This window comes from Teleopsis dalmanni, chromosome 1 (genome assembly GCF_002237135.1).
Source record: "Teleopsis dalmanni isolate 2A chromosome 1, ASM223713v2, whole genome shotgun sequence".
NCBI classification, from domain to species: domain Eukaryota; kingdom Metazoa; phylum Arthropoda; class Insecta; order Diptera; family Diopsidae; genus Teleopsis; species Teleopsis dalmanni.
This window is the reverse complement of record NC_051846.1, coordinates 195112021-195124783: the sequence shown is the minus strand read 5'-3', so window position 1 is coordinate 195124783 and position 12763 is coordinate 195112021. Positions and strand designations below refer to the sequence as shown.

Below are 12763 nucleotides of genomic sequence, written 5' to 3'. Positions count from 1 at the left end.
ATTTTTTTTCGTTGTTATTAAATAAAAAAATTTAAATTTGATTAAATTTGATGCATATTATATTTAGTGGAATTTTTATGATTATTAGTTATATGTTATGTTAGTATTATTAGACATTTTTATATAAATTCCTTCCTTCCTCGATCAAAAAGAGAATTGCAGATAAAAGTTTAGAAGCCACAGCTTTAGCTTTTAAAGAATATATAAAAGTTTGGTTTAAAAACTATATCTGTGAATGGAACCCTGTATAATTCATTGTTTATAAACAAATTATGAAATATGTACAATATTCAAATGAACTAACAAATTTAAAATATTTTTTTCAAAAAAGTTTGTTGCTTAAGTCTTTTGTTTTATATTTTTTATGACTGATTTTTATGAATGAGACTGATTACAAAATTGAGTAAAAGTAAAAGTAAGATTGGGTGGCATTGAAAAAAATAGATTTGTTAACTTTAAGAAATTGAAACCATTTCTGTATTATATTATTCTTTCTTGAAATATAATATATTGAATAAATTCTAATTTTAATAATAATTTTAATGATGTTAAATATTATTTTTAATAAAATAAAATGATAAATGATGTTGTAATTTATAAAATAGTCTCAACTTTTAATATTTGACAGATTAATTCAATTCTTTAAGACATGAGAAGTTTTAATTTTAATGTATATATGTTTATATTAAAGCCAATCGCTTCAAATTTGGTTATTTGTTAAAACGCTTTTCAGATAATGATTAACTTTCTTCTAATTATTTGAAGAGACTGTTTTTATTACATTTTTGTTATCTTGCGTTATTTCTAATATATAGACAGTCAAACTTCCAAAGAATAGGTTCGATTTATGGAGACTTCGAGTTAGAGAATTTATTTATTTATTTTTATTTTCACATTTTAAGATATTTATTTATTTGCAATTATTTCCAGTAAAAAGAGATTTCACTTTATTTCTACTCTTATAGTGATCATCAGTTGTAGTATCATTCGTTTTCAAATATAAATTCAGAATTTTGAATTAGTCTTCTACTTCATTCTTGGAAGGCTGATAAACAATTACATCCACCGAGCCCTCATCATCACTTTTCGTTGCATTTAGAATTGGATAAACTAATTCAAAGCTATAATGCTCAATAATATCGTCATCTTTAGGAAAGCTTGATGTACAAATTTCATTGTCAAACTCAATATAATCGTTAAGAGTAGCATTGGAAGTTATTTTATTTACTGTAAACCACGCTGCCAGCGACTGGCATTTGCAGAAAGACGCAACATAAGAAAGAAAAAATTGAATATTTGATTTGGAAAAGGGACTTCCCCTAACAGCAAAATGGATTCATACTTAAAATAAAAATTCGACTTATAGAATGCACTTTCCCATATTCCTGTCGGCACGGAATAAAATTCTTGTTCGAGTTATAGAGAAATTCAAGTTCGAGTTATGGAAGCAGATTTGCATGTAATTTGCTCTCTAAAATCTTGGTGCACTGTTTTTGATTGGAGTTATAGAAAATTCGAGTTATAGAAGTTCGAGTTATGGAAATTATGACTGTACCTAATTTCAAAAAAATTTTTTTTTATAATTTTATGCGTCAAATTAACGACCTAAACACGGTAATATTCAAAAATTTTTTTTTGTCAATTATATCTATAGAATAATTAATCTAGTCTTTTTATTTATGAGTTTTAGTCCAAATTAAATTATAATTAGAAATTATTTTTATATAAAGCAAGCAAAAATAGTGAGCTATTTATTTATTTATGTTCGATTACCTTGGAAGCGGGATATTGGTCCCAAGTCAAATAGGTAAAATTAAGCCCACAGCAATTATAAGATTTATAAATAGTCTAAAATTGTCCTAGTTGGGCCTTTAGGCGCACAATAGATTTTTTAGGTCGTGGTGCTTTAATAGCCTATTACTTAAATAATAATTTATTTATGTAATTATTTTTATATAAAGCGAGTAAAAATAGTAAGCTATTTATGGTGCTTAATAATTTTGTTGAGTAACTTCAATATTATTTACCAGGATGTTACTATAATAGTATAGATTGTACGTAGTCAATCTGTATGAAATTCGTCACTAATACCTTAATTCAGATTGTGAACAAGCTCAAATACCTCTATGTATATGAATTATATACCATCTTTTTTCTAATAATTTAATTTATATAACTTACTTAATCTATTAAAAAAATCATACATTCAAATAAAAAATTCATTTGTTAAAAGTTTTATAATAACACCTAATAATTAAATAAATGCACAATTGTCAGCGCACTCGTACGCTAAGCTCGCACTTCAGCACAATGCAGTTTACGTCAACTTTTCATGCATTTAAGCTGACTAATTTACAAAGATACGAAATCGCATTTTACATTGTGCCTTTGTAAAGAGTTTGACCCACATTTCTTTATATGTGAAATGTGATAATAACATTTCACCTGCCAAACGCTGGCCTGGGTTAAAATGAAATAAAAAATGTGAGCATAAGTCACATTGTAAACTTAAAAAGTAACAATTTATTGCTACTGCCACTGATGCTGTGGTTTTTGCTGCGGCTGCTTCAGCGGTTATGGCTGCAGCTGCAGCTGCGGCTGCGGCTACGTCTGCGTCTGTCGTAAATATTATGACTTTCATTTGTGAAGTTTTTAACATTTTTAACATTTGTGCGTTACTTACTAAACTTATTATTATTGTCATTATCATGGCTATTTGTTTGTACACATAATATATTTCTTCTATTTTGTCTTTCTTTTTTTTATATTTTATATTTAATTTTTCAACTTATTATGATTTTATTTAAGCAAAAAATCAGTTAAACAATTTCACACAGTTACTCATTATAAGATGTGAGATGTGAGATGCGAGTGAAATGTGAGAGTATAAATTTGTTTTAACAATTTTCGATTTCAATTAATTTGCACAATTATAAATAAATAGATACGTACGATTGTCAAGTGGTAGACATTTTTATAATAAAAAAAAATTATTTTTTAATTTATTTTCTTATTGACTGAATATATTCGATCAACAATTGCCAAGAGTCACTAGTCTTGGATAGTCATAATAACATATCATTTGATAGATGTAACGGCAATAAATCAAGTATAGCAAAACCTCGAAGAACGTAAAACTTGTTAATTGTATAAAATATTGCTTTTTTGTTTTTATTTATTTTCTTTTTTTATCTCTGAAAATTAATATCGAAAGATAAACAATGTGTGTATAACTATAGGCATTACACACCATTGTGAAGTGAAAGATATCAGATAAATTCAGATAAATGTGTGCAGCATTCGAACTGGGAAGTGTGTGAAATTAAATAATCTTTTTTCTTCTAATTAATTTTCAATCATTTGGCAAATATCAACTATAGTAATAGTAAAATATCATTTTAACTATTAAAAACCATTTATTCAATATTCAATATATACCATATTTTTTAAATATATGAGTAGTTGAAAAGTTAACTGTTTTTTTAATTTGCTTTCACTTTGCGAGTAATATATAAGATTAATATTTATTATAATAGTGTGTGTATTACTTTCATTGTTATATTTATAAATCACAAAGTGCATTTTAATAAAAATTGTTTTAAATCTATTTTCTTACAGATTGAAATACAAAAGTCGTAAAGAACACACATTCAACATAAAATAAAATATACAAAATGAGGATCAAAACAATTTGTTTATGTTTTGTGTTATTCCTTTCACTTCAGGTAAGTTTTAATATTTAAATTTAATTTCTTTGAGTTATAACTAGCCTTAAGCTGAATTTATTAGATCGCCGTTTTTTTTAACTATTTCAACTGAAAGAAAAGTCAGTCACACTATTTTCTTTTAGAAATTCAAATTTAAAATTTATGTGTAAATTAACCAGCAATTTATCGCAATTCAATTAAACGTTGGCAGACTTAAATAAAATGTTAAAATTAAGTCAAAAAAAGTCATCTAAATTAACATAAACATAATGCATTATGCATTATATTTTATAATGTCATCTCAATTTTCTCGATGTTTAATGCATTTCACATTGATTTATTGAGACTCAATTCGAAATATTTTTATAGCTTATACAGAAATATAACTATCAGGCACATTGAACCGTTCTTTTGAAGCTTGATAACTACCATTTAAAATAAATAAATCTGTTCAACACTCAAATTTAGTTAAGACATATTAATATGAATTTGTTTTTTTTTATATTAATTTACATGCAGACAGGTAACCTGGTAAGACAGGAAACCTTAAAACATATCTGAACGAAATATTTAAATAATCTGGACATAACATTAGCAGCATACGATTTAATAGTTATATTTTTCTTATATAAAACAGTAACATAAAAAGTGGAAATTAATAACGATATTCTTTATATAGGAAACAGTCCACCGATCTCATTGAAATCCCTCGTAGAGTTGCCTTTTGTACTACTACTATTTTACTATATAATCTTTTTTTCCACTTTCAGTTCTTTAAGCTTGACAGAGCGTGTTTTCAATATTCTTTAAATAGGAAACAATTCACCGATCTCATTGAAAACTCTCGTAGAGATGCCTACATAATTTTGTCCTAACATATATAATCTTTTTTTTTTCCCTTTTAGTTCTTTAAGCTTGACAAATCGTGTTTTCGTTTTATAAACATACTTTATATCACACGGTTCGATATTTTCTTATAATTGATTTTTTTTAAAGGTTATAAACGAGTAGGTGGTCTTCCTCGCGTTCTATTTCCGTTTACTTTACAATCAGTTGCTTCAAGTTTCCAGATCGTATAGCTACGAAACCGAAGTAAGTCAGAGATGCATTGGAGATCATTTTCATAAATCTGCATTAATTTTTTAAGCATGGAGATGTTAGAACTCTTAACAGTCCTCTATATGCTAAAATTTAAAGTCTTTGATCTTTTATTTATCGAATTTTTAAACAGCCCATATTTTATAATATAATATGAGCAACTTGTATTTTTGTTCATTCGTTTATTTGTTGGCTGAAAACAAAAGTGATTCTTTGTTCAAGCTTGAGTAATTATATGTTTAAATCGAAAGCGATCTCAACTCAGTAGTGGGATCTATTAGCGAAAGTGATTTTTGGTTAAACTTGAGTGATTATTTCTTTGATCTGTAACTCAATAGTAAAATATTTTGGCAAAAGTGATTCTTCTCTTGATTTCGAATGATTATTTCTTTGAACAGAAAGTCGACACAACCCAATAGTAGGACCTATGATTAATCCTTCGCCTGATTTCGAGTGATTATTTCTAACAAGAGCTTTATTGAATTCTGATAATAAGTTTTTCGGGTCAATTTACAGAGGTGTGCTTTGAAGCCCAGTATATTTTCCTGACGAAAGATATATTACATTGGATTTAAGAGAACGCATTTCTGAACTTAGTGTGAGTATTCACAGAATATAACAATTTTAGAGCTTTGTCGATACACTTTTGTGCAATCTTGACTCTCGACTCTCAAGTCTTCGTGTTCATTTCATTTTTGATATACCACGGAGATTTAAGGATACATCTCAGTGCGATATTCAGATAAGTTTGAAGTTTTCAAATGGGGGATAAAGCAGTATTGTCATAAGAGATGCAGTCTTAAAGTAGTTTGGATCGAATTACTTGTTTATAAAGCAGAATTTGATTTTTCACACTTCACACACTCTTGTTTTAATGATTTTAGAGCATTTAGGGTTTTATTAGAAGCCAGGTTTTTGATTGCTATATTTTCTTGTCAAGTGTACATTCTGTCAAAAGTTAGATCTAAATATTTTACATTGTCTTCCCATTCTATTTAAACATTATCGACTTTTACTTTCTTTGGTATGATCTCGTGATCCATTTGAAAGTACACAAAGTTTATCATAATTTGAATAGTGTGGTCTTTGATTGTGTTTTAAGGACTTAGTTTTGTTTTCATTTAAGACATCTTCTTCTTTCTTAGCATAACAATCATCGGTGGACACAGTGCTTTGTCAACCTTTCATTTAAGACTACTGATTCAATAAAAGTCCTGCTAATGTAAAATTTCAAGTTAATGAAAAAGAAACCTCACAGTTTTTGTATACTAAATAATATAAGAAAATATGAGAATTATTTATGTATGTATTAAATTTCTTATTTTATATTATTCGCATCCATCAAAATGCTTATTAAAATATATCCAAAGGTAAAATATTTTCTATTTGTATAAGTCTTAATATCAGTACTTAGGTTGACTGAGGCTGAGTTTCATTATTCATTATAGCTTCATTATAATAATAATCATTTTAATAAAATTTATTTCGCATGTCATGTCAAACCCTTTTTATTTACTGAGCACTGTTTTTCCTTATTACTGCCAAGTGAAAAAAAATATAGCAAACGAAAAATACTGAATAAGTGCCATTTAAGGAAATTTCACTTTTCATATGCGAAGTATCTTCTTAAAGCACTTTTGCTTTTTGGTTTTTGTTTTCTTAAAATCGAAGTGAATATTTTTGCTTTCCTTTATGGCTTTTGACCTCAAGTGGCATTCTTTGATGAAAAATTCGCTGTGTTTCGTAAAACCGAAATCCTACATATATTTTGTCTGTGGCGCTAAAACACGTACTTAAACGGTTTACCCACTACAAACGTCGAAAACACCTCGAGGTGCATCACGTTCTTAGCGTTACTTTCTCTCATTCAATTCTGAGCCAAGTTTACAGCTCGTGCAGTTGCAACAAAAAGTGCATCAAAGGCAGCCACACTAACTGCAGTTCGGGAACTTGCGGTTAATGTTTTATATTTATAACTTTTTTATTGCTTACTCCAACGTTTTTTGCAACACAAATGCACCAAGTACAGCAAGTACAGCAACATTTGCTGGAATCTTTTCTTTTTGTTTAGTACCCATTTTTGCAGGTTAAGATTGGTAGCGTTGCGCATCTTCAACGCTTAACTTGATGACTTTTCGTCGTTCATTCGAGTGAGTATCTGCGCATTGCAAGTTACTTGCATTCGTACTCCAACTGTGTTTATAATGCATTTTCGCTGTTTTATTAAGGCCGACAAACTGACTTCTTGTCTGTTGCATGTAATGCAATTGTGATGGTATTAACGTTAATGTGGCAGCCCAATTGAACTCACTGCGCTGTGTGCAATATTTGCACTTGTAGTTTTGTTTCTCACATTTTCTATGCAAATATTTTGTTTATTATAACGTTTCGGATACCACAGACTACAGACTACAGCCTCTGCTCATGGATGAGCCTGTATGAATGCGGACAAATAGTCGTCATTTTTCTTTTCAATTAACCGCTGCTGACTGATAATTTCATTATTTAAATTTTTACATATATAATATTTAACAAAACGAGTATTATATTGTTTTAAGCTTATTTTTAATGTTAAGAATAATAAATTTTAGCCAACATAAAAATTTTATATTCATTTAGGCATTATTATTGCTAAGAAATAACATTATTTGAGATTGAAATTTCTCTCAAAAAATGTAATAAAATTTTTTTATCAATGTCAATAAATTTATTAGTTGGAAATTTTAAATTTATTTTTAATCCTTCTAAAAAGTTTTTTATTTTTTCTTTTCACTTGTATAACTTGTATCTTTCAAATGAAATCCACAAAATAGCTTTGTCGATTGGCTTATTGGCTTAGTTACAGACTTCAACAAGTTTAAGGTTTAATGCATAAATCGTTAAATTCATTTAGAAAATTACTTCATTCACTACTTCTTGAAAAACTTATAACTTTTTATGATTCTACAGGTAAGAATGGCTCAAAGCATTCTTTTTAGTATCCATAGTTAATCCGCGAAAACAATTATTTAAAAACATAAGACACCGTTCAACATTAAAAAATATAATTAGTAGATTTAAATAATTTTAGTTTTTTTACTAAACCTAACAGTTTGACATAAACGATAGTATATAATCATAAAAGTTTTCAATAATTACCAGCATTTAGTACTTACATTACGAGTATTTGATATCTTATAAAATACTTCATTAAACTTAAGTATCGCTTATTAGTTTCGTCGAAAAGCGAAAGTCGATATAAATCATTTTCTAGTTAAATGACTTTGGAAGAGGTTGAAGAAGGGGTGTATGCATAAGTAAGTAGGTATGAAGGATCAGAATAATTCAATTTAGAACCTACATTTTATTCTTACCAGGCCTCTTATTATTGGAAGTTGTGCTTTGAATAACTAGGAAAAGAAGAATTAATTTTCTTAAGAATTTTCTTTAGATATTTTATTTCGAAAAGCGAAAGTCGATATAAATCATTTTCTAGTTAAATGGCTTTCGAAGAGGTTGAAGAACGGATGTATATATAAGTATGTAGATATGAAGGGTCAGATTAATTCAATTTAGAGCCCTCTACATTTTATTCTTACCGGGCCTCTTATTATTAAAATTAATTTTTTAAAGATTTTTATTTCGCTTAAATCATATGTGTGTGGATTTACAAAGTATTCTTTCAGTCCCAATATTCCTATTTGTGTATGCCGCTGATATAAACTACCTATACTGTTTTAACTTTATTGGACCCTGCAAAGTTCATTAGATTATTAATTATTATACATTAAGACCGAAAAGTTTTCGGAAATTCTCATTTAAAATTCGCGCGCTGTATATTTTCCGATATTTTAAGTTTATGTAGTTTGGCAGCACTGTCCTTAATTACTATGCCAAAAATGAGCGCGATCTGTCAGACAGTTCGTTTACGGCAGCTGTTGAAACCAGTTCACCTCAGTAGGGCGTTGCGAAAAAAACAATGGAAAAAAATATTGAACAAAGAGTTTGCATCAAATTTTGTGTTTCGAACGAAATTTCGTGTGCAGAATCGTTGCGAATGCTACAAAAGGCTTATGGGGAATCAGTTTTATCGAAAACTCAAGTTTATGAGTGGTACAAAGCCTTCCAGGACGGTCGTACGACCGTCGAAGACATTTCGCAACGCACTACTGAGGTGAACTGGTTTCAACAGCTGCCGTAAACGAACTGTCTGACAGATCGAGCTCATTTTTGGCATAGTAATTAAGGACAGTGCTGCCAAACTACATAAACTTAAAATATCGAAAAATATACAGCGCGCGAATTTTAAATGAGAATTTCCGAAAACTTTTCAGTCTTAATGTATATATAAAATAGATTTATTATTGGATGATGTAATTATTGAACATAGATAAATATCCTCCCATTTCATTTACTCGGAACTTGCGAGTAAATTTGAACTAGTTTCAAATTAATAAATATTGTCAGGTTTATCGGAAATCTTAACTTGTTTAAGATTTAATACTATTAAGTGTAAATATACACACACTAATATAGGGTAATATTTTTATATTTAATCTTAACAGTTAGTGTTCATCGATCCACTAACATCGGTGAAGAAATAGGGCAAATCTATTTCTGACTTATAGAGATAGAGGTACCCTATGTTATGGGGTTGGCTAACTGACTAGACTTAGCCCTGGCTATACGTGTGGCTGAAGACACAGTTTATAATCTTTTGGTTATATTAAGTTTGGTTGGAGTTGCTTTCTTGTATGTAAAGCTCACTGGGGCTCAAATAATGGCTAGTTATAGTACTACGGATTGGTATTTGTACGGTAATTCTGAAAAACATGACTTCCACATTAGAAAAAAGTACAAAAAGATTTAGAAATTCGTGCAAATAGATTTATTTTTATAACAAGAAATAATTAAGAATTTATTGAACAACTGTTTTGAAACATGCTTGCATTTGATTATATCTAGCTGGTGATTTCATATTATATAGCATGTCTCGAAACTCTAATTAGCAATTCAGAAATTTAATATACAGCAAGTAAATTTGTTAATGAATTTTCACAGTAAATTGACAAAACTTCAAGTTCAAAATAAAAGTCAAGTACGGCTTTGAGCCGTATTTTGGCTAATGAACACCGATTGTAAACTTCAAATTTGGAAGGGTACGAGTTTAACCCTTGTTACTTGCAGTCTCAAGAAATTATTTAGGAACAACAAAATATAAGATATAATTCCAAGACCACTGTGATAAAATTTGTTTTATATTTTCGCAGTATATAAAGTATATTTTTCAACGAGTTGTTGATGCATTCAATGGTTAACTTGGAATAAGCTCCGAATGATAGAAATATTTTCGAAAATATTTTCGATTAATTGGGCAGAAATAACTTAGAATATTCCATAATATCATTCATTTTAAGTGAAGACATATCTTTAATTCTTTTAATCTGGCTATACATACAGATTGTTTTAAAATGACCTACTACAAATGACATGAAAGGCACACTTGATGAACTATAAATACAAAATAATTCAACATCTTATCTATAAGCCTTATAATGCTAGTTATACATTGTTCAAAAGAATTGTCAAAGTCATGGGACACTAATTCGTTGGCAAGTATGCCTACCGATCAGAGATTCGTTTCAAAGACGACTGTCAAGGCAATAGATTACTGTAGAATCTTTATCACTGCTCGACACTAATCACAATGCAAATTTCTATTTTAAGGTTTCTGTTCCCGAAATGTTTGTTCCATATCACTAATATAGATATTAACACATTCAGTTATTATTATTATTATTATTATTAAAGCGACAAAATCGTTTCTCGATCGGAAATAGTGGAATATTTACGTTAATTTCTTAGAACATTTCTTGAGATTTTATTATTGTGGTATTAGAATGAGCCTACATAAATTTCGTCTTTAGATTAAGATTGTCTTAGGTAGAGGAGAATTCCAATATTAGGAAACAAAGTAAGATTAACAATCCTTCAACTCATCTGAATTATGCCAATAAAAAAATATTTTATGAAACTAGAAGTTGTCAAGGTAAAGTCGTAAATGAAATATATTAAAATGAAAACAGTAGTAAAATGAGATAAATGGTCAATTAATTAAAAAGTCAATTAATTATTAACACATATTTGACCAATTAACAGCATCGGAAGCAATTATTCAATTAAACGTTGACGCTAAGTTGTTGATTATTTATTAATGGTAAATCATTGTTTATTAATTGTTTTTAATAAATTATTAAAATTATATGTAAAAACCGACAATTATTTTAATATTATTAGCGAAAATTTACAATGAGCTTCATAATAACTTTCACAATTATTAGACAGCAAATTTTCATTTTCAAATTAGTTGTAATCACTTTTTTTTAAGTAACAATAAATAAAAGAATATTTAACATATTTGAATTCTTCCAATTATGATGAATATTTATGGATTGTCTTTGTTAATACTTATAATTAAGATTTATTTGATTTGGTTGTTAATAAAAATAATTGTTAATATAATTTGAGATTCATAGTCTTATTGCCAATAAAATTAGAATCAGTATAAACAATATTGTTCTACATCAAGACTATCCAAAGCATGGCCCACATGCGGCTCTCGCCTAATATATGTCTGGACCGCGACATATATTTCTAATCTACCACAATTACTCTAATTTATATTTGAATTATATTTTGGTAAAATTACATTATTTTATTGGTACACCATATCCCAATATGTTTCTACGGCCCTCTAATCTGCACAGTAATTTATATTGGCCCGCGTACGTGTCTGTTTTTGATAGCCCTATTCTATAGTCTCCGTAAAGATCTAATATAAATGATTTATATTTTGCATTTTTTATGATATATTTAATCATAATTCACGTAAATTATTTACTTAAATTTTTCGATAGGATAATAACGATCGTATTGAAATAATTATAACGATAAATAATTTATTTAAAATTTTAATAGGAATGAAATCTTAGTTCTGACAGTTATCTCATTCTAGCTGATATTCAGTAGAAGAGTGACTTAGGTTCTGATACAGCAATACTGAGTATTTATTCGAATCATACTGCAGCATAAACATTTATTAACAATACTGAAATAAAGTTGCATATTAATTCTCCAATAAATTATAAGGCATCTGAAGCTTAAACATAGCTCTACGTGACTGTCTGTTGAGACTCTAAAAAATACCGTCCCTACTATTCTAGATTCTAATTATGGATTAGCTGTTTAACTTGCATTAGCTTCATTGTTTAGCTTCAAGCAGATAAACTTATCATAGGAGTTTTATTTATTTATTTCTATTTGAGCCAGTGCACTTTTACTCTTTCTTAACTCGAGGTATTTTTAAAACCCCTCTTTACGCCTTGTTTGGAATATTGTTTATCACTCAACAGACTAAGCAATAATGGACCTCAGATTGGCATACCTCTCCGAGGAGCCTGTAACCTTTCCGAGATTTGATAACGGGTTGTTGGCAAGTCCGATGTTTTTACTAACAGAAATGTACAATCATTTCTCGAATTGAAGGAAAAAAAATACACACAAGGAAATGGGTTTTCTGCTGTGAAGAAAATAGGGTTACCATTAAACCAAGCAGAACGATACTACTGCGGTAAAAAGTTGTTTTATTTAATAAAACAATCAAATCTCTGTGCCATCCTTGGTAAAAGGCTCAATTGGCAACAGAGCTACAAAAGCATTTTTCGTGATATGAAGTCACATGGTGCGTATACACGATATTAAACAATATTACTGACATTATTACTGATATTACTAATATTATATTTTCTTTTATAATAATAAGTAGCGCAATAATCACATACAATTATTAGATTTTAGTTTTTATAAACTATCTTCAGTTTCCAATAGTGGAGATATTCCAACCATAAAATATTTATATGACAAAAAAGTTGATAGTTAAATTAAACAAAAAACTAAAAATTATTGTAAATTAACTATTG

At 28.5% G+C, this 12763-nt stretch overlaps 1 protein-coding gene across 1 annotated transcript in view; it reads left to right on the top strand.

Annotated features, from left to right (window-relative positions):
* LOC119671052 overlaps positions 1 to 12763 on the top strand; it is a 57525-nt gene that overhangs the window by 38798 nt on the left and 5964 nt on the right. Inside the window, exon 2 of the mRNA XM_038081548.1 lies at positions 3619 to 3725. Within this exon, the coding sequence (XP_037937476.1) occupies positions 3675 to 3725 (51 nt within the window). The 5' untranslated portion in view covers positions 3619 to 3674. The remainder of the gene's footprint in view (positions 1 to 3618; positions 3726 to 12763) is intronic.